The 24,381-nt window shown below is 34.6% G+C and overlaps 1 protein-coding gene across 2 annotated transcripts in view; it reads right to left on the bottom strand.

Annotated features, from left to right (window-relative positions):
- The window catches only part of LOC141911713 (syndetin-like), a 74,575-nt gene extending 54,692 nt beyond the window's left edge, over positions 1-19,883 (bottom strand). For both annotated transcript variants that reach the window (XM_074802726.1, XM_074802727.1), the window contains exons 1-7: positions 19,632-19,883; positions 15,216-15,293; positions 7,487-7,603; positions 6,772-6,843; positions 4,270-4,394; positions 2,788-2,905; positions 2,396-2,514 (exon numbers count right to left, since the gene is read on the bottom strand). In XM_074802726.1, the coding sequence (XP_074658827.1) occupies positions 2,396-2,514; positions 2,788-2,905; positions 4,270-4,394; positions 6,772-6,843; positions 7,487-7,603; positions 15,216-15,293; positions 19,632-19,673 (671 nt within the window). In that variant the 5' untranslated portion in view covers positions 19,674-19,883. The remainder of the gene's footprint in view (positions 1-2,395; positions 2,515-2,787; positions 2,906-4,269; positions 4,395-6,771; positions 6,844-7,486; positions 7,604-15,215; positions 15,294-19,631) is intronic.
- Between the last annotated feature and the right edge of the window lie 4,498 nt (positions 19,884-24,381).

The raw sequence follows: 24,381 nt of genomic DNA, 5'->3' as shown, positions 1-24,381 counted from the left end.
CCTGGTGACCATATTCAAAACCCAATGACCTTGAAACTCACCACAATCATAGAACATGTCACGAACTATAACTTTGTAATTGATCATGGTAACAAAATATGCCTGGGTACCAATATAATAAGGAAATACTAAGTTATTCTACTATTCAACGCCCCCTGGTGACCATATAGAATAACTAATGGCCTTAAAACTTGCCACAATCATAGATGATGTCATGAGCTACAACTTTGCAATTGATTGTGGTTACAAAATATGCATTGATACGAATATAATATAGAAATACTAAGATATTGCATTATTCAACGCCCCCTGGTGGCCATATACAAACACCAATGACCTTGAACCTCACCACAATCATAGAACACGTTATGAGCTACAACTTTCTAAATGATTGTGGTAACAAAATACGCTTCGGTATCAATATAATGTGGAAAAACTTTTTCCCACTTACGAATGAGTACTGCTGACACCAAGATGGCCGCCAATTGCGTCATAATTGGCTGATGAAAAATACCTGTCTCAGGTATAAAACATCCCTTTCCAAAGAATACCCATCACAAATTGCAATGAGAAATGATATACCAGTAGGAAGCTACAGGACTCGGAATTTGGGCCAAAATTAACATTTTTGGGCACTAAAAAGGTCATAGGACGGCCATCTTGAGTCCGATCGACCCAATTTTTGTTATGCTGATGTGCCCTGGGGGGATTCACATACATCCAGAAGATCAAGGTCATTGATCAAAGCGTCTTCAAAATTTCCCTCAAAAATGTGTAAAAAGTGCTGATTTTGGCGAACAACAATGGCTGCCAGTCGGCCATCTTGAATCTGACAGGGCCAGTTTTTGGGCTGAAGATGTGTCTAGGGTAGATACATGTGTAACCCAAATATCAAGACATTACCTTGAAGCGTCTTAAAAACTTCCCAAAATAACTGGATTCCGTCTACAGACGAACGGACGCTACGACGAACGAAAAGTGAACGCAATAGCCCGCTGGGACTAAAGTCCCAAGTGGGCTAAAAAGTGGCATCTCCAATCACAAAAACTTAATCATAACGCAAGAAGTGTATGGGTTGCATTTTACAACAAAAGAGTGATATTTGGAGTTTTCTTGGGTGCATCTACGTAAGCCTCTGCCTACAGTAAAAGTGGCACCCATTGCAGCATATATTATGAAATAACATGCTATCAAAAGAAAAGGGGAATAGAGTATTAATCAGGAACGAAAATGGCCCATGTTGAAAAAGTCGGAAAATATTTAAAAAGATTTTTTTTGGGGAATAAAAATCACTAACTGTTAGCCAAAAAACTTTCCTTTGGTCAAAATGTTAAAATGTTAATAGTTTGGCCTGAATAAGAGCCACTTTTTGAATAAGACGCCATATTGGTTTCTATGACTCCACAGTTGTGCTAACTACCGCCGAAAACCGTCTTAATGAGCATTCCTAACTACGGAGCGCTCCCATATGACGCCCGCGATTGAGGTGTTTAAAGCGGTTGAGGCGATTTACACTGATCTCAGGAATTAAGAAATGTTAGAAAAGGTCGGAAATCCGTATATGGTCGGAACATTTTGATCCCTGATTAATGTTGTAATCTAAACCTAATATTTGTACCAACAAAAAGAACCATTTTTCATAGAGACAAGTATGGTGAAAATGAAAAAACACTCATGCCTACCGGTATATACTGAAATACATGTATAGAAAACAGCGCCCAAACCCGGAATGATAATACACGCGCTGCAGTTAATTAGCCATGGATTTAAAATTAGGCTAGAAATATTTACATCTTAAATCTCACTTGAAAGGGGGCGATTATGCACGCGGTTCAATGAGAATTGCCCGCAGATCTGTAGTTTCCTGCGGATCTGTTTCCCGTGATCAGATGGTTTAGATAATGCTAAAATTGTCAAATTCCATCTATGGATCAATGAAATATGATAAAACTGATATGATTTCACAGGAATGGATCTTGAAATACAATTTGATGTCTTGAAATAAAACTCGGAAGTAAAACAGTAGACGTGCCATGGGTTCAGATGAACACCTGACGACTTCTGCAGCAAAGCCAATCATAGAGAAGACTTTGCTCTCTGATATTTTTGTGTTCAGATAATCGCAAAAAACCTCCTGTAAATCTCAACGAGGCCCTTTTTCTAAATTTCACTTTTTGGAATTAGAGAATGCATAATGCTTGAATGCATGATTTGTATGAATATATGCTCAGTTGCAGAGTCAAAAAAGGCTTTTCATCTGGAAACCGTGTCATCTAAATTTTCTCTGTTTATATAATATTATTAATAACTATAAAATATATTGTCACGAGTCCATAAATTTTGATGGGGCTTTTTCATTGAATTACGTATGTTTTAAGTAACCTACAGTATTCACCTGATGCATTTATAGTGTTTCAATGTAGATGCAGCTTTTTGACATTCTAAACATAACTGTATCGCACCTGAATAATCCTCCTCCTCCATCATTTCTCTCAGCCGTATGTCAGTTCTTTGCTAGTTTGAAATGAAATACATGTTTTCAACAGTTGTACAATTATTAAATTCTCAAATATTTTGTTTAGAGTCCAGCTTGTAGATAAGAGATTAAGTCTTTTGCAGCAAACTTTTCTGGTCAAACCAACTTTATTTTGTCGATTTTGGATAATTGAAAAATCCAGTTTATGAAAAATCCAAATAAAACATCATATTTTACATACATTTGAATATAGGGGGTCTAATAAATCTATTCGCACTACTGTATGGTAAAAATCAGTTTTAAAAAATTACCAGAGTTTTAATGGTGCGAAGTGATTTCAATAATGCATATAACTGCTGCCTTTTTCGATAATTCTTTAATAAACCAAGACTTGCTGTTGTGAAATCTACACGAGCAGCTAACAACCGCCTGAGAAAAAAAAAAAAAACATCAATTTAAAACAAAAGATGAGCAGAAGATATAGGTGCAAAGCAGTGATAAGTGGTTTTTGCAGTCTAGGTCATTTTCATATATCTATTATTTCGACCTCACAAACAGTTTCATCAAAATTTGTGAAAAGTAAAGTGAGCATAAGTCGGATACACTTTAGTCGGATAAACAAACAAGTTGTTTAATTTCATAAGTCCCGGTCCATTTCCGAATAAGATAGTACATAACATGTTATTGATTCAGATTTCATTAGTCCAATTTAGAAATTTTAGTACATATTCGTATGTCTAATTTGAATCAAAAATTAAAAGATTGGTTTTAACTGAATATATATGTCTAATGCATCGGCACAAAGCTTCATTCATCATTAGTGTCAGTAAAACATAAAACAAGAAAGTTATTTTATACTGATTTGATTCATTTTGAAGTTACTGCCACACCATAAGCGTGGTAGTAATGATGTGATAGCTCATGTATAGAATAACATGATATACAATATGCTTAGATCGGAGGAGAAAACTAGAGGACCAAAGGTTCTGTGCTCTCAAGGTCCAGTATTAATAATACATGTATAATGAAAACGATTGATAAAACACTATATCCGTGTTGAAGCTAAGTAGAGAGATCCCACAATAATAACAGAAAAAACAAAGTCCAAAAATGTAACTGAAGCTAGTAGTTTATCCAACGTTTCGACTACATGTGTATATCCTAGTAGTCATCTTCAGGATTTCCTGAATAAGAACGATAAAGTCGAAACGTTGAATAAACTACTAGCTTCAGTTACATTTTTGGACTTTGTTTTCCGTTATTATTGTGGGATTCTCTCTGGAGACAACAGTTATAATAGAGGACTACAGGACTGAATAACCATTTTCCATTGAAGATTGCTGCCTATTGCATAACAATCAATAGATTCAAAAACCTGTCTGGTATGTTTCAGGTCTCGACAGAAAGTATATCGATCTCAAATGGGATGGGACAAATCAAAGATGCTACAGGTCTTATCATTCAAACATTAAATTTGCTATTCACCCAAGTACAACAAGTGCCAATTTTCGAAAATAAACAATGCCTTACAGTTGGCCATCTTGAATCTGATCGAGCCGATTAATTTGTATATGGCAGATCCACGTATTGATAAAATATCAAAACAATCAATCAAATCATTTTTCGAAAGTTCCCAGAATAACTTGATTCCATCTAAACATCTGGACAGATAAATGATGCCCCAACAAACAGACATGGAAAGTGACATAATAGCTTCATGGAGCTTCACTCAAAGATGGCTAAAAACACTTGTGATATAAATCGAGGGATTTAACTATAACTGTTGAACAAACCTGCGACTATTAGCACAGATAATTTCCGCCATTTGTAGTGATTCTTGTAAATTCATTACTCTCTGTAATTCTGCTGCATATGCAGGATGATTTTCTAAAACCAATTCAGACACTTTCTTGCTAACCTAATGAAATACAAAGTGCTTCATAAATCATACAAAGGGCTTGACGCAACACATGTACATATACCAAGCCATAAAATAACAAGAGGTCCATGGACCTTGAGACTTCGTTGAGATAATTGGAAGTTCTAGTTAGGGAAAAGGAACAAGTTAGGCCTCACCGGGTAGGCTGGATCAATGTATCTAAACATATCAATTACAATTACATGTATAACAGATATACATGTCACCACTTGTGCTGATATGTAATTTAGAATTCAATCCTGTCTCAATTTCAAGAGTTTTTTCTGGGCTTATTTTTCTATGAGCTGAAACTTTTTGCTGGTAAATCCTTTTGAGGTTTATGTTTGATGCTCTATCCAACCATGAAAACAATTCTGTTTGATCAAGCAATATACTTTTTGTACGAAAGAAGAACTTTTTAACGCTGCTTTGTATCTATATTTTAGTTTATTATCTCTTTGCTCTTTATTTTAGTATATTGTTGTTAGGTAGTGTTGGTAAGCTGTTTTGTGTGGTTTGAATTCATATTATCAATCTGGTATTATGTAGTGTTGGTGAGCTGTTTCATGGGTGGTTTAATTTTCCTGTATGTTTGCTCTGTACAGCTGTACCTCTGTGTATTCGCCACAGTATTCTGATAGAGGAAAGACCTACCGTATTTTCCGGTGTACAAGTCGACCCGGTGTATAAGTCGAGGTCAAATTTTCAGTTTAAAAAGTTATGCTAGGGCTATAGTCAGTGTATAAGTTGAGTCGCTTCTTCATGTATTTGTGTGTCACATTGAAAACAGTGCCGATGTCATTCTCATAGTAGTTGAGAGTCTTTACCACTGTTTGCATTATCAAATCATTGGGATCTGTTATTTCTAATATTAAATTACCGGATTAGTGCTCATTGTTTGTATCCACATGTTGAATGTATAGTGTATACATTTATGCAGTGCGCCTGTAGTCTAGTATTAGACTACTGTGTATTAATTATTGGCACGCTGCCACAGCATCGCGGCTTATATAAACACTGTACAATGAATATACGCGGTTTTCTTTCTTTTTTGATTTTTAACATTAGTTAATTTTGAAACATTTCCAAACTATAAGAAACTATTTTTATCAACATCCAAAATTCAAATTGGTATATGAGTGTAGCCTAACATAAATTAATCTTCCATTTCATCATGGCGACCTTGAACTCTAAACATCGTCAGTTTAAAAAGATTTCGAAAGTGTAGGCGGTGCATAAGTCGACCTACGTTTTTTGGACATGATTTTTGGTCTCAAAAACTCGACTTATACACCGGAAAATACAGTAGGCTCTCTACAACTGAAAAGAGTTATTAGTTTAATTTATACATTTCTTAACAGTCAAATGGCCACTCTTTTGTCAACTATTTATCGCATTTATTAAGGCATTTTTTCTGTAATTTGAATTATCATTTATCAACTCTTTTTAATTGTTTACTGGTTTAATGGTTAATGGTTTAATTGTGTATAGTTAACCACATGCTCGTGTTCACTGCTGTATCTCTGTAACTTCGTCTGTGAGCTCGCGTTTCACGCGTTCGAAAATAAAGTGCGTTAGACTTTTACATAGTTGTAGCTGTCCTGTCCTCGGTTTGATAAATTCTGGGAAACCGTTCAAAGGCAGTGATTAGCGAAAAAATACCGAACTTTGACTTCTAATTACTGCGTAATTGGAACGTTTCACGGTTTCATCTTCTTACCGTTTTATCTTTGTTTGGTAACGTTTTAAATGGCACTAATCAAATAATAAAAGTGTACGATACAAAAGACGAGTTTAGATACACAGCATTTTGTGAGCAAGTTATTTTCGGAAAGCTCTCCAAAACCAATATGAAGACTCCGTCGACATACAACTAAGTCAAAAAGTGGCAATGGCTGCCAGTCGACCATCTTGATTGTGATAGGGCCAGTTTTTGGGCTGAAGACGTGTCTAGGGTAGATACATGTGTAATCCAAATATTAAGACATTACATTGAAGTGTCTTAAAAACTTCCCAAAATAACTGGATTCTGTCTACGGACGGACATTGGACGAAAAGTGAACACAATAGCCCGCTGGGACTTAAGTCCCAAGTGGGCTAAAAAGCCTCAAATGTCTCCCCTTGATGGAATCCTGAAGTTTTTATGAAAATCTGTCTTTTGACACAATCTGTTTGAGAAGCACTATACATTTTGTAATCAGGCACGCACGCACGCACACGCACGCACGCACACGCACACACACACGCACACACACACACCTGCATGATTATTCATCATGGATATATATGGAAGTGGGTTTTCCCCAATGACAATCCCCAATAGTTCTTTGTTGTAAAGATTCATACTAGAATTGCTTTCAATATTACTGGTACTTACCGACTGTAATTGCCTTGTTAATTTATATCTGTCGTTATTGATCTGGGATAAATCAACAGCTTCTGGTAATTTCTGAAACAGGGTTGAAGTGTTTAAAGAGTATCTGCAGATATAAGCATTACTCAATTGCAGGTTTGTTAAAGGCAAATATCAAAACAATAAAGCAATGCACATAGAAAACTTCCAGAACAAGAAATATCTGCATTGGAAAGACTAACAATTCCCACAAATACTCAACAGTTTGAAAGAGCTCCCTGAGAGTTTCAGTATCTACTATGCACGGAAGTTTTTAAGAATTGCCACCTGAACCTAAGCAGGGACACAATGAAGGTCACCACAAATTTTTTTTCCCCAGAAAATAAAGCAATCCAGTAATCCTACATTTGCATGCAAAGAGGTTGTCCAATACCATACCACCTTAACAAATATTGGCAGACACCCAAGATGTGCTCACAATGGTAAACTAATGAACACAATATCCCACAGGGATTTCACCCTTGGCACACTTTGATTCACTCCTGGCTGGTGTGGTGGGTTTGTAGGGGACACCAAATCAAATCAAATGTACTGATCAAATAAGATACCACGTTAAAGAAATACATGGGTTAGTGTAATTTTGACTAGGAATATATTTAGCATTTTCACAAATTCAGCGCTACTTGATCTCATGAATACTCATGAATACATGTACTGTCGCACAATTTTATAAACATACCTCTAATTCATGCCGAGTAATGTCAAACTCTGGTTCACGGAAGTAAACAGGTTCAATTTGTACAATAATCTCCTTGTCAATTTGAGGGTTGATTTTCTGATGTTCAGTGATGTGTTCCTGAAAAATAATTCTCGTATGACTGTACAAGCTACATAATATATTTGGTTGTCTGACAGAATAAATGGCAAGGTGACAATAGCCTGCTGAGAAAGCATATGTATTCAAATCACTTAAAATCACAAGTTATAAAGATAAGCTATCTACAAGGAGCTTGAATTAAACTCAGTGAACTTGATGTAAAAACCTGATCTTGGATGTGCTGAATGCGCAGTCAGTCAGAAACAAAGTGGATCCGATTCATGATGCTAACAGTCTTTTCGAAGCTACTGACAGCGCATCTTCCTCTTTTTGGGAAGTAGGGTCTTCCATTCATGCCCTTCCGAGACTTATCCCTTGGTAGAGGGGTAGACTCTTTAGTAGAGTGCTCTTAAGCCTTGGCTTCAAACAGGCGCCTGGCGAGGGGTCCGGAACCGGAGAACAGCGAGGAGAACATTTCTTTGCTTATGCTCATGAGATTTCTCACAGTTTTCCGAATTAGAAGCCACCCCCTGCGCTAGTGGTTCCTCCGTCCTAGACCAATGTTTGTCACGTGAGAACTGAAAACCTTCTACGTATGCCCGCACCCGGTCCTCGGGACTAAATGCGACCGAGTGGTTGGTGCGTTGCCCTGAGCGTTATCTGTGACCGGACCGAGAGCGCCAATGTACCGGCGATCTAGATTAAGAAGCAGACATATTTCGCTGACCCCGAGAGTGCTACTTAGAAGCCGAGTGGTCGGCACCTGATTCTGTCGATATACTATGAACACGTTTCTGTGTTAGAAATAACCGAGATCCGAGAGTACACCGTACCGCGATATTGGCCCCATCGGCTGAGTGTTTGGTCGGTTTTGCCATACTGCACGGTTTACTAGCTATTGGCGCTGAGGACTCGATGCCGTTAGCTGATTTACCGGTACGAAGAAACGAGTTCTTGGCCTTCGACCTCTCCCAGTGCTGAGACTACTTTGGATCCTGTTCAGGAGCCGAGTGCTCGACTCCCAATTCAAAAATGACCTATGGAACCAGGAACCGGTAGCCAGCTTCATGGGGGTTGGAGTTTTATGTTTTGACTTAAAACCCTGGATAACTCCACCCTGGCCATGGTAGAGCAATGTACACAGGGCAAAGCCTGACTGCAAGAGAAATTGTGTAACGAAAATCTACAAGACCGACACAAGTTATGCGTATCCCAGGTACCAGAGTTTCTCGCAATCTTTGGATGGACACCATTTTTGCTCGGGGGATGATGAACTGGTTTATTGGCTATTTTATTGTTGAACAACTTTTGCTTGGGGGATGATGAACTGGTTTATTGGCTATTTTCGCGATGGGAGCACAAAGCATAACAATATAAGCACAATGACTTTAATAACACTAGAATGCAACTTAGATTCTATAAAGATTTATATAGAAAAGAAGAGACTGACTTAGAAACTCAAAATCTATTCCTGAATAATTTACCTCAAATCTCTATCCAAAAGAAACTTAAACATGAATCTGAAATCGATATTGAAGAATTAACAAATTCATTGAAATTTTTTCAAAATAATAAATCTCCGGGTATAGACGGACTACCTATTGAATTTTATAGAATATTTTGGCATACTCTCCAAAATGACTTCCTACAATTAGTGACTGCGTGTATACAAGAAAATAGACTTTCTAAATCAATGCAAACGGGTATTATATCATTAATTCATAAGAAGAATGACAAAACAGATTTGAAAAATTGGAGACAAATATTGTTACTGTGTACAGATTACAAAATATTCACAAAAGTTCTCGCTAACAGATTAATTAACTGTCTAACAGACATAATACACCCAGATCAGACATGTAGCGTAAAGGGACATCGAATCCAAGACAATGGTCATATTATTAGAGACTTAACGCTGATTACGTTAATAATGATAATTTAGAAGCATTTGTAGTAACCATTGACCAAATGCTAGCTTTTGATCGCGTTGACTGGAAATATATGTTTAAAACTTTAGAATCTTTCGGCTTTGGAGAAAATCTAATTCAGTATATCAAACTTGCTACTCAAATCCAAAATCCTGAATTAAAAGTAATGGCTTCTTAACTAAACCATTCACTTTAGAAAGAGGCGTAAGACAGGGGTGTCCCATGGGCGTAAGACAGGGGTGTCCCATGAGCGCAATACTCTACATAATAGCAGCGGAACCATTAGCAATCAAAATACGCGAAAACAACAACATTAAAGGAGTGAAATTACCAGACTACACAGAGATTAAAATCAAACAATATGCAGATGACACCACACTATGTCTAACCGACTTAGAATCGTTGAACCAAGTCTTTACAACTTGAGCATTGTTTGAACGAGCATCGGATGCAAAAATTAATAAAGATAAAACTGAGTGTATGTGGTTAGGATCTTGGAAAGCTAGAAACGATAAACCTTTGGACTTAAATTGGAAGAAATCAATGAAAATTTATGGAATTCATTTCGGAAATGAGAACACTGATGATTTAAACTGGAATCCGAAAATAAATAAAATTCAAAATATTATAAATCTTTGGCGCCAAACTAAATTATCTATACATGGCAAAAAGGTTGTCATAAACTCTTTTATACTACCTATATTATGGTAAACTTCCGAGATTTTTCCAATTCCAGATAGATACATCAAAATCTTTGAACCAAAAATCATCAATTTCCTATGGGACAATGGAAAACGCCTTGTCCTGTTTCGCTCCCGGCAGGTGTGGTGGGTCTGTAAGGGACACTCAATCAGAAAATCGAACAAAATTTACCAACCAAATAATTAACAGGGACAATCCCTATTTTAAGATCAAAGACATAATACATAAAAAATTCGAACACGGAGGTCTCGACTTACACAACATTAAATACAGACAACAAACACAGGCAATTAAGATGATAATAAACCACGCTCTAAAACCAACACACTGGAAACCACTTATCAACTACAATCTGCAAAAATATCTAGGCCCAGGCTGGAATATTTCAAACATCATTCACAATGAAATACCCAAATAAGTCATTACAAATGACTACTACAGACATTTATTAAAATCATGGACAGTTTTTCAACAACATCTAGTTACAACTGAGACCATTACCGAAATTCTGCAAAAACCTATTTTTGGCAAACCAAAAATTAAGCTCAACAAGAAAACCAATTTCACAGAATACATACATCACGGTATAACCAATCTACGACATCTATTCGATAATCGTGGCAACTACAAATCATTTAACGAAATTCCATTAACAAATAAATTTAAACACACATGTATATACAATGCGATACCGCAACATTGGAAACTAATTCTATCTGACCAAAATTTAGATCCTGATGAATTACCAAAAATCTATGTAAAATTTGGTAATATAGTGTGTACTATAGGAAAACTTTTATCATCCCAAATTTATGGAATTCTATTATTAAAAAATCTCCATCAAATCACACCGATAGGGCAAACCAAAATTACTGAAATGTTAAATACTGATCTGAACTGGCCGGAAATGTGGAATGAAGTTTATAATAAACATATTGATAGACGATTTAGTGATATTCATTGGAAATTACTACATAATACTCTGGCAACAGCTTCAAAATTAGTTTTTGGAAAATAAAAAACTGATCCAAATTGTAAAATTTGTGGATGCCCGGCAACGAATGACCATGTAGTATCATGCACAGAAGCACAGCAATTATATTCATCTATACAACCAATCATTCAACGCATACTAGACACACCTATAAATATCACTCAAGACATCTTCTACACAGGAATTACTAAAACAATAGAAAGAGATTTCTTCAAACGCTCACTCGCGAACTAAGCCTACATTTTGTTTCTCGCACAATCCATTTTGTACAAAAATCACTACAATCTAGAACAAGGCTCTGGCCGCATCAAACCTATAATTTATTTCAAAAACTCGCTCATAGATCGCCTAAACCAGGAAATCATCCTTCAACAAAACCTTCATATTTGGACCCTTAACGATGTACTTATACACCTGGACGCAAGCGGACTGAACGTAGTAAACAGAATCACAATCGACACCATTAGCGTAGTCTATTAATTAAACCCAACGCCATTTTTCATTACTTACACCTACATATCCCGACTTTGACACTTGAGGTATGTTCTGATTTAGATAGAACAGGGATGACGGTCTATCAATACGCATAGAACTGTCTGACCACTTTTGCTCTATATCATCACATACGCATTAGTTTACTGTTTCTGATGTTTTGACTGTAAACTCAGTCTCATTGCCACGATAGCTGGAACGCTGCTTCTGTTTTTGGCCTTAGGATAGCAAGCTCAGTCAATCTACGCGCAATGGTGACTGGAAAGTTGCCTCTTGACATCGGTCTCATTAAAAACTACCAAAAACCCGATCAAGACTGTATATATGAAAGTGTACAAACATGTATTCAATATTCACGTGTCTGTGCCGCTTTCTTACTAACGGTCTATCAAAACGCATCGCACTGTCAGTTAGATTGCGATAAATTCACGGACCTAACTATGCACTGTATATTAGAAACACAAAACTGCTCCCAGTGTAAAACTTTTACTTTTAGGCAAATTCAGCACCAGATGTGGAGTACCAACTGCGCACCCCTTGACTGAGAACCCATCCTCATCGGAGCTGCACCGTCGATGTCATACAACTACACTTCGGATACCCCAGGGCCATACTCTCATCTGGAAAATTTGCGTTTCGAAATGTGCTTTCTTCCTATCTAGTCAACACGCGGGATCATCAACTTAGAGGACTTCTACATCAACATCTACCCGAGAAAAAAACCACAATTAACTATTGGACTATTTACACGTAAAAAACGACCAATAAAATATAAAAATGGACAAAATGATCTTCAACCTTGTAATATAGCTATTTCCAGAATCTCAATGTATTAAATTACGCAGCCAGAAAAATTCATCACAATCAGTCGCTTGCCGGTTCAGACTGAATGGAAGATTGTTTGGATGAACCGGAACCGAATTTCCAATTATGTACTTCGATTTAAAAATATTCAGTTAACTTGACCGCCGATCACACATCCATATCTGTACTTCGATTTCCGATTTCAAAATCAAACCCCCTGTTTCGCCCCCGGCAGGTGTGGTAGGTCTGTAAGGGACACTCAATCGAAAAATCAAACAAAATTTGCCAGCCAAATAAAGAAATAATGGGGACAATCCCTATTTCAAGATTTAAAAAAATAACACTAGAATGCTGCTGTACTCTTCATCCCAGCGAAATAAACTGAGAATCAAATAAATTGATCCGACGCTGCTGATTGCACGAAATTCAATATGGCAGACCTGCAAGAAAGGAACTTGAATAAACAGAGCCTACCGCAGACGAGCTAATGCCACCCCTTTTCCCTTGCAGGCTACTTAGGCCTATTAGAGTTTCTTAAACTAATCCCAAGCGCCGCATGGTGGACAAGATTTTAACAAGATTAATGAGCGTTCAATAATAACCACACAGGATTCTGCAAACAAGAATCGATGACGTCATGCATGGCTCTTCCGTGAGCTTCCCGCTGCAGGAAAAATTAGTATTTGAGCATTTGGTCCTGCCATTGGAATCATGGCTATTTCCCCTCCAGGGAAATTGAGGGAATAGAAATTTAGTTTCAACAACAAATAAATAACTACCGTATTTTCTGGTGTATAAGTCAAGTTTTTGAGACCAGAAATAATGAGAAAAAAATATAGATTGACTTAGGCCTATACACAAACTACACTTTCAATACCATTTCAAACTTACGATGTTTAGAGTTCAAGGTAGTGATGAAATGAAATATTAATTTATGTTAGGCTACCAATTAGAATTTATGACGTCTGATAAAATAGTTTCTTAAAGTTTGTAAATGTTTCAAAAGTAATCAATGTTAAAAATCAAGTGAGAAGGAAAACCGCGTGTATTCATGTTACAGTATTTATATGAGCCACGCTGCTGTGGCAGCGTGCCAATAAACATGCGAATATCAATAGGGTTTTCTGTGATGTAACAGAATTATCAACTTGTTTCATCCTACAAAGCTTCTACTTAATGGAATTAATAAAGATTTTATTGAATTGAATATTGAATTGAGGAAGCGACTCGACTTATACACCGACTATAGCCTTAGTATAACCCTTTCAACTGAAAATCTGACCTCGACTTATACACCGGATCGACTTGTACACCGGAAAATACTGTAAATCAACAAATTAGCAAAGCTTTCCGACGACGAAATTCAATAGGGTTAGAGATTTTGTTACTGCATTGAATATTTTATATAAGTTCCTAAGAGAAACTTAGCCTCATTCACAAATCATTTTGCACCAAAGGAAGCAAATGTCATAAACATCAGCAAAAGTGGATTTGCAAAAGCGAAAGTCCATATGAATCATGAGGAATACAAAAGCTGGATTCTGTCCATGGACAAAATGAACAAAGGAAGAAAAGTGAACGCAGTAGCCCACCGGTACTTAAGTCCCAAGGGGGGCTAAAAACATACGGTACAGCTTAGAATATATTATATTAAATTGGTGCAATTGGAGCTATCATAAATATCATTTCATCATTTTCGAACATCGTTGTCATCTTAGCGTTTTCACCTTGAGACAAAATGGAATGATCAACGACAAGCTGAGTTATTTCTGTTAAGAGTTGTTCGTCTATTTCGAATGCTTCTGTTTTAGATATGAACAGGTTTATACACAGAACAAGAGAAGTACAAAGCACGAAACCATTCAAAATCGTGCAGGTTGTAGAATAGATATAAAAAGTCACACTGGATGCAAATTACTGGTCAAGCCGGTGACAAAATCAAAGACCATTAGCCCAACAAAGGGATTAAGCTCTAACACAATCTTCAACAGCATTTTCCATTGCCCCATTGGTCCATATGACTGTAAGTATATTGGGTCCAACACCAACTGGCCAATGTTTTTGTCGCCATAAATTATTAGTGGATGATATGTATAGATGAAGATATAAAAACTCGTGGAAGTGAAATGTTAGATCGAATGTTTGCTACTCAAAATTATACTATGCAGAGTTGCCACTTATGTGAAGCTAAAAATCCGGAAAATAAGTCGGGGGTCTGGGGGCCCTCCCCCAAAAAATTTTTGAAATTAGAACGCCAGCAGATGCGTGGCAGCACAATACGGCTTTTTCGAACCCTCTACGGAGCCGTCACGTTTTGATGTTTAGGGTCGAATCCCGAATTGATTTTATTTTTTTTGCGATGTTTTCTTTTGTGGTTATTTGACTTCTCCCGAAAATCCGGAAATGAAATTGGATTTTTTTTAAATCCGGAATTCCGGAGAAATCCGGAGAAGTGGCAACACTGACTATGCCTATGTCTCTTTAAGGTTAACAAAAATCTGTCGAATATATATTGAAAACTTGCTAAATCACTTGATTTTGTCAACGGACCAGTGATAAGTAAACACAATTGCCTACAATGGCTTACTTAGGCCTATCAGTTAGCAAGAGAAAACTCTTAGCTCAATTTTAAACCTAATAATAATTTCTTATGTCGCCAGTTAGATTTGAATTAAATACACTACCCACTTTTTATTATTACCATATTTGTGTCTTTCTGTTGATTCATTACCTTAAATTTAGCCAGTGTCAAATCTCCAGCTATACTGTGAGTTGTAAGGTCATCAGCTAGAGGTGAACGAGCTTCATTCTAAAAAACAATGAGTTGAATAGTTACTAATCCTGAAGACTAGGGTTCCAGGGACACCATGCCCACTTGGAAAGTGGAATGCTCAACAATCTAACAATTTCACTATTCAACGCCCCCTGGTGACCATATACAAAAACCAATGACCTTGAAACTCACTACAATCATAGAACATGTCAGCAGCTACGATTTTGAAATGATTGTGATAACAAAATATGCCTCGTTACCAATTTAATATGGAAATACTAAGTAATTCTACTATTCAATGCCCCCTGGTGACCATATGCAAAACCCAATGACTTGAAAATCACCACAATAATAGAACATGTCATAAAATACAACTTTGCAATTGATCATGGTAACAAAATATGCCTAGGTACCAATCTAATAAGGAAATACTAAGTTATTCTACTATTCAACGCCCCCTGGTGACCATATAGAATAACTAATGTCCTTAAAACTCACCACAATCATAGACAATCTCATGAGCTACAACCTTGCAATTGATTGTGGCAACAAAATATGCTTAGGTAGCAATATAATGTGGAAAAACTTTTCCCCACCTACGAATGAGTACTGATGATACCAAGATGACCGCCAACTGTGTCATAATTGGCTGATCAAAAATACCTGCTCAGGTTTAAAACATCCCTTTCCAAAAAATACCCGTCACAAATTGCAATGAGAAATGGCAAACCAGTAGGAAGCTACAGGACCGCCATCTTGAGTCCGATCGACCAAATTTTTCTTATGATGGGCCCTTGGGGGATTCAAATATATACGAAAGATCAAGGTAATTGATTTAAGCGTCTTCAAAATTTCCCTCAAAAAGTTCAAAAAGTGTAAAAAGTGCTGATTTTGACGAACAGCAATGGCTGCCAGTCGGCCATCTTGATTCTGACAGGGCCAGTATTTGGGCTGAAAATGTGTCTAGGGTAGATACATGTATAAACCAAATATCAAGACATTACCTTGAAGCGTCTTCAAAACTTCCCAAAATAACTGGATTCCGTCTACGGACGGACGACGGACGAAAAGTGAACACAATAGCCTGCTGGGACCAAAGTCCCAAGTGAGCTAAAAACCATCAAAAATACAAATTGTCTTTTCGTTTTGGAAGTTTTATATAAATCCTTGTAGGTCACCTCGTCTATGATGCCACATGTATGCAATACACAGAAATGGTGGCCAATGGCGGAATTAATTAATTTCTCAAAATTATGTTGATTAATCGCTCGTAACATACATAAAATTGGATTATTTCGAAAGGTAACTGTGTTGGTTTGTGAATAAAGCCATTAATTGTGGACTGAGGTGAATAGAAAGTATATTTTTGAAGTGTAACTTTTTTCAACCGTGTTTTGGCCCTTGTCATCCCTAATGTTGGTAGGCCTATAAGCCCATCCGATAATAAAAAGCTTACCACCAACGATTAGGTAGGCCTAACTAACTAGATACTGATCAGCTGATAGCATCGACTTTTTTAAGATGAGTCTGATATTTTTTAAAAAGAAAAGGACCACGTACAGATTCGCACCTCTCGTGATTGACGCAATCTACTGAATTACAAATCACTGTTCTAACTTCAGAATGTCTAACAGAATCCAATGCAGTGATTTATTTTATGATATCTCTTCTAGAAAGCAGATTTTTGGCCCAGTTTTTATCTCAGAATCGTGACGATCTTTCGATAGGACGCCATATTGGATTAGGAAATCTAAAATGAAGATTTGTCTTAAGTTATTACTGAAACGATGTGAGGGTAATCAAATTTTTGTCAACTGTCACTGGGGTTATTAATGCTAACCAAATTTCAAGAAATCATCGTTGAAATAGACAAGAAATTTATATTTTTCTTCCTCAAAATGAGTGGGTCATGAAACATCGTTTCTGCAAATATTCTAAACAAATCTTCACTTTAGATTGACCCATCCAATATGGCGTCCGGTTCAAAAATCGTGACGATCTCGAGACAAAATCCAGGCTAAAATGTACTTTCTAGTGTAGATACCATAAAATAAACCAGTGTACTGAATTGCTGATAACATTTTGGGTCTGAATCAGTAATATTTAATGTAGGCCTAGGCCTAATTGATTAAACCATTTACGAGATGTGCGGATCCCAGGGGCTTGTATTTTACTTCCGGGTTGTTGATAATCTTGCGAGAATGGCGCTAAATTTAAACTGCAAATAAATTCAAAATATCACAGAAATACCTTTTGTTGATGTTGTTTATTTATCCACAATAGAGTTCCGATAAACAATTGGCTGCTAAGGATCAGTACCAGCGACGCGACGCTGTTCTATATAAAAATAACAAGGGATGAAACAGCTTCGCTCTTGCCTGTGACCGTATTGATGCGGCGGAAACCACTGCGCGTGCGCGGCAACTTTCCGAAAGGTCAAGATCAGTTCAAGTTCAATTGATTTTTCTCGAAAAACCTGTCAAGCCAAGGCAATCACACTTCTAAGGAAAGTATCAATTTTTGAATTGATGTAGAAAAACTATGTGTAGTTTGAATGACAGCTCGGAAGTTGCAGCGCATCCGCAGTGGTTTCCGCCGCATCAATACGGTCACAGGCAACAGCGATCCGTTTCATCCCTTGTTATTTTTATATATTAAGCGTCGCGAATTACGGTCAAAACGTCCTCGGTCAAAACGTCCTCGTCTGTATTTGGCCTATGTCCTCTCCACACTCAATCAACGGAGAGAGGGCAGCACCTCACGATAGTCACCTTAAGGAACCTTGATGTTTTAAAAAATCTGAACTTTTTTTTAGATGTATTTAGATCCCTCCTGCGATAGTATGTAATTAGTATGTCGTAAATAATGTTTGACCTGTATTTTAAATACTTTTATTTTCTGTTTTCGTAAATATTTATCGATGCCTCATTCGCCATCTAGGCCTATACATTAAAGGTCATATATTTAGCTTATAACTCGGATTTAACAGTAGTAATAACTATATGCATTGACGGAATTTATTGTATGATAAAGTCATTCTGGCATGAGTGAGGACGTTTTGACTGACGAAAAGTGAGGACGTTTTGACCAACAAAAACAAGGACGTTTTGACCGGGTATGCGAGGACGTTTTGACTTGAGGACATTTTGACCCGACACCAGTGATGCGCCTGCTGATACTGATCCTTAACAGCCAATTGTTTATCGGAACTCTATAGGCTAGTGGATAAATAAACAACATGATGATATTTTAAATCTATTAGCTGTTTAAATTTAGCGCCATTCTCGCGAGATTATCAACAACCAGGAAGTAAAATCCAAGCCAGTTTACAAGTCCCTGTGTGCTTTACCTCATTTTTTCAATGTGGTCCGAATCAGCAACCATACAAAATATCCAATTTCCGGTAAAAGTGCAGATCCGCACCTCCCGTGTAAACAGTTTTATCAATTACATGAAATATCATTGTTTCAGATTCAAAATGTCATCAGCAATTCAGTACATTGCCATTGGCTAATTTTAAGATATCTTCACCAGAGACAGTCTGAATACCAGTCGTTGTTACGGTTCCGTACGTCTGACGCTAAAGTAGGCCTATCATATAGGCTAGAGGTTAACTCCGGGTCATCCTAATTACCGAGATGATGTATTTTACCGAGATGAACCGAGATTAACCGAGATGAAATTAAATATAACATATTTATTTATTCCTTATCGATTTTAACACTTGAAATCATGTTATATCAATAATAAATACCTCCTAGAGTCATATTTTACATAATTTTTTATTTAAAAAAATTTTGACTTCAAAAACGTAAACTCGGTTAGCAATAAAATTTCATTGAATTTGATTGATCGACGATCTCATCTCGGTAAAGTTAAAAGTTATTTTTCCAAAAATATCCGACAAAATATGTAAAATATGAACCCAGCAGGCATTTATTACTGATATGATATGATTTCAATGGTTAAAATCGATATGGAATAAATAAATATGTTATATCTAATTTCATCTCGGTTGATCTCGGTTCATCTCGGTAAAATACATCATCTCGGTAATAAGGATGACCGGTTAACTCCTGTTAATTGCAATTCAACAACTTATTTTAGTGTCAAATCAAAACTAAAATAAATAAATTAGTTACCTTGTTGACTTTGAAAACGTGTTTTATAATAAAATTTTTGATGATTTAAATCGCGAATTGGACATGAACATACCTAGCTAGGTCACTAATATTCCACCATTATTACACCAGAGGCAGAGAGAGTAGAAAGATTTAAGCCTGGATTCTGTCATTCAGCAGATTGCGTCAATCACGAGAGGTGCGGATCTGCACTTTTACCCAATTTCCTGTTTTGATAGATTGGGAGGCTTACCTGAAGTCCAATCAGCGACTTAAATTTCTTGGTCAAAGCCATCGTTGCTCCCCACACCAAAATCAGCCCCGAAGGAAACCGACAATACAACAGGTTATGGTAATCAGGCCTACAGGTACAGTAATAGTAGTAGGAAAACCGGGGACTGCAGGTTGATCCAAATCTATTGGGCCTATTGTCTATAACTTATTAGATTGAGAAAAAATGAGGTATGAAATTGAAAGAGATTGCAGAGTTTCGAGAAACTGTCATCTGAGGTTAATCCTGACTGGCATGAGAGGTCTGACCTAACACAACAGGTCCCAAAAACCCAAACTCATGACTTTATTTGACGAAACGTTGCAATGTCTAATATTATTAGGTATCACCAAAAGACTCAAATGAAATTACGGACCGATGGGCCTATTGGGCCTATTGTCTATAACTTATTAGATTGAGAAAAAATGAGGTATGAAATTGAAAGAGATTGCAGAGTTTCGAGAAACTGTCATCTGAGGTAAATCCTGACTGGCATGAGAGGTCTGACCTAACATATGGTTGGATGGATGGATGGATGGATGGATGGATGGATGGATGGATGGATGGATGGATGGATGGATGGATGGATGGATGGATGGATGGATGGATGGATGGATGGATGGATGGATGGATGGATGGATGGACACGGTTATGAAAATATATTATAGTTTTAAATTACTTTTAATATTTGTTTTTAATGTACTCGACCATTCAACCTTTATCCTGAAAGCCTATTACTCCTATTACTCTTAAAATAATCATATACATGAATAACATTTAAATTGACCGATTATTCAATATAAAAGTGTAAGCTCTTATAGAATAGATATATAGATATATTTTAAACATTATTTCAATATTTATATTTGTATGAGTTAGATTTTTAAACATTAAAAGTGTTAGTAAAGTGTGATTGAAATAATTCATATATAAATCATTGAACTTCTAAAATCAATTTAAAAAATTTAGTATTAAAATGGAAGCAAATAAGTACTACTGTCCAACATGTAATATCAATATAGATAAATCCCAAAAATCAAGACACAATAAAACTAAAACACATTTAGAGAATAAATTGAAATTAGAATATGAAGATGATATATTAGAAACTAAATTAGATGAATTAAAGAATGAAAAAGAAATATATAAATGTGATACATGTAATCAATCATTCAGTGATAAAAGATATTATAATGAACATTTAAAATCTAAAAGTCATATTAGAAATATGAATAATAACATTTTAGGTGAAGATTATTTTGATTAAGATAATGATAAGAAACAGAAGACAATTAAAAATATAAAAAATAAATTAAACAATAAAAGACCATACATGGAAGATGTAAGAAAATATATTAATTTATTGGATAATAAAAAAGATATAGAGATAACCGAAGCATTTAAAAGTGCTATTGGCCCAGCAGCTATCGAGTTTAAATTTCATAAAGGAGAAACATTAGAAGAAAATAAAAAACATTTAGAAAATATGAAAGAAATAATAAAAATAATAATAAATGTTGAATATCCTAAAATTAGTATATCTTCTAAAGTAAAGTTTATAAAATCTGAAGATAAACCAATATATAATATAAATTCTCATTCACAACATACTATATATAAACAACATATAGATGATAAATTAGATAAATGTTATAATGAAGTAAAAACTAAAATAGAAGAGAAATACTTTGAAGGATCTGGTTTAACATTTGATGAAATAATATTTATGACTTAACATGTTTATAACACAAAATATAATAAGTTAACTAAATCAAAACCAATTGATGAAAATAATGTATCATATTATAAAGAAGCAGATATTGAAGCATCAAGTTATATTAAACTACCATTTAAAACTAATGCTGTTATAAATGTACAAAATGAAGATGATAAATGTTTTCTATGGGCTATAATAAGTTGTTTACATCCTGCAACTTATAATATTTGTAGATTAACTCATTATAAACCATTTGAAAATAATTATAAGATAGATAAGTATCCTGTTATAATTAAAAACATCCCAAAAATAGAAAGAGATAATAATTTAAGAATAAATGTATTTGATTTAATCAAATAACCAAATACAAAAGGTAACAATATAAAACATTATACATTAGAACCTTTATATCTATCAAAAGATTATGATTCAAACGATGTTATAGATATATTATATTATGAGAATCATTATATGTGGATTAAACAAATAGATTTATTCTTTAGAACAGAAAGTGATCACCATAATAAAATATATCTATGTAGAAAATGTTTACATAAATTCATAAATGTTTATATAAATACATTATTAAATCATAAACAATTATGTGAAAATCATGATTATTGTAAATTAGTTTTACCAAATGAAAAAGATAAAATATTAGAATTCAAAAAATATGATTACAAAAATAAAGTACCATTTGTAATATATGGAGATTTTGAATCATTAAATAAAGAACTAACTGATCAAGATAGAAAAGAAATATATTATAAAAGAAAGAAATTAAATTCTAATGAAAATGATTTTTCAGATGAACCACCAATAACAAATACTATTAAAAAGATTCATCAATCAGCTGCAGCTTTCGGGTTATATATTAAATCTGATTATCCAGAACTAATTAAAAGTGAATATTATCATTACAGAAATGAAAATGTTATCAATCATTTTTGTGACTTATTAATTGAATATGAAATAAAATTTAATGAAAAGTTAGATAAAAATATAGAAATTATAATGACAGAAGAAGATAAAGAAGCATTTGAGTTTGCAGATAAATGTTATTATTGTGAAAAGATATTTAATTTTAGAGATAAAAAAGTAAGAGACCATGATCATTTGAACGGAAAGTTTAGAGGCGCTGCACATGAGAATTGTAACTTACAAGCTAAGAAAATTAACTTTGTACCATTTATATTTCATAATCTATCAGGATATGATGCACATTTATTCATCAAACAGTTATGCCATAAAATAGAAGAAATCAATAATGAAACAGAAAGATTAAATTCAAATAGATCAAAAGATAAAATACCAACTTATAAATTTAGAATGTTAGCTAAAATATCTGAGAATTATATATCATTCCAATTTGGTTGCCTAAGATTTATAGATTCATATAGATTTTTAAATAGTTCATTAGATAACTTATCAAAATCATTAGTTGATGATGAATTAAAAATATTAAAGCAACACTACCCAAATACTGATGATTTTCAATTAATGAGATATAAAGGCGCAATTCCATATTCATTTTATAAATCACATAATGATTTTAACATAACTGAATTATTAAAAGAACAATTCTATGATGAATTAAAAAATGAATATGTTAAAGATGAAGTATATAATAGAACATTGAATATTTGGAATCATTTTAGAATGAAAAATCATGGGCAATTAGTAGATTTATATCTAAAATCAGATGTATTATTATTAACCGATATATTCGAAAGGTTTAGAGATGTAAACCTAAAATATTTTAACATTGATCCTTGTCATTGTTATTCATCACCAGGTTTAACATGGGATTGTGGATTAAAATTTACAGATATAAAAATGGATTTGTTAACAAATATAAATCAATTACTATTATTTGAAAAATCTATAAGAGGAGGTGTTTCAGGTGTATTAGGGGATAGATATTTCAATGTAAATGATAACCCTGGATATAAGTTATTATATATAGATGCAAATAATCTTTATGGATGGGCAATGATGGAACCACAACCTTATGGAGTATTTGAATTAACTGAAGTTTTACAGAATGAAAATAATGATAAATTTGATTGGAAGAAAAGAATTCTAGATATTGCAGATGATTCAGATAGTGGTTACTTCTTTGTTGTAGATTTAGAATATCCCGAACATATTAAATTTAAATCTAGAAATCTAGCATACTGCCCCGAACATAAAACTGTAACTCATGAAGAATTATCAAATTACCAAAAAAGAATTAAACCCGAAAATCATATTCATACAGAAAAGTTAATGGTAACTCAAGAAGATAAATATAATTATGTAGTACATTATAGAATGTTAAAGTTTTATCTAAAACAAGGAATGATCCTAAAAAAAGTACATAGATATATTTCATTTAGTTAATCTTAGTGGTTAGAAAAATATATAGATTTTAACACCAAACAGAGAACTGAAGCTAAAACTGATTTCGAAAAAGATTTCTTCAAGTTAATGAATGATGCATTCTATGGTAAGACTTGTGAAAATATTAGAAATAGAAATGATATTGAGTTAGTCACTAATGGTAAAAGAATTAGGCATTTACAAACATATCCTAAGTTTTTAGGTAACAGAATATTTGATGAAAATTTAGCTGCAGTTAAGATGAGAAGAACATCAATGAAATTTAATAAACCAATCTATGTTGGCGCTTCAGTTTTAGAATTATCAAAATTACTAATGTATGAATTCTATTATAATGTATTACAACCACTTTTTGGAGAAAAACATATAGAAATACTATATTTTGATACAGATTCTTACATATTAAAGATAAAAACTAATAACATAACTGATGATTTAAAAACATTAAAACATCATTTTGATTTCAGTAACTATCCTAAAAATCATGAATTGTTTAGCAATGATAATAAAAAAGTTCCTGGTAAATTCAAAGATGAATTAGGTGGTGAAGAAATGATTGAATTCATTGGTATTAGATCTAAAATGCATTCATATAAAACTAAAGAACATGAAGCTAAAAAGTTAAAAGGAATA

This window comes from Tubulanus polymorphus, chromosome 10 (assembly GCF_964204645.1).
Source record: "Tubulanus polymorphus chromosome 10, tnTubPoly1.2, whole genome shotgun sequence".
NCBI classification, from domain to species: domain Eukaryota; kingdom Metazoa; phylum Nemertea; class Palaeonemertea; order Tubulaniformes; family Tubulanidae; genus Tubulanus; species Tubulanus polymorphus.
Note: the sequence above shows the minus strand (reverse complement) of the source record. Positions and strands in the feature narration are given on the sequence as shown.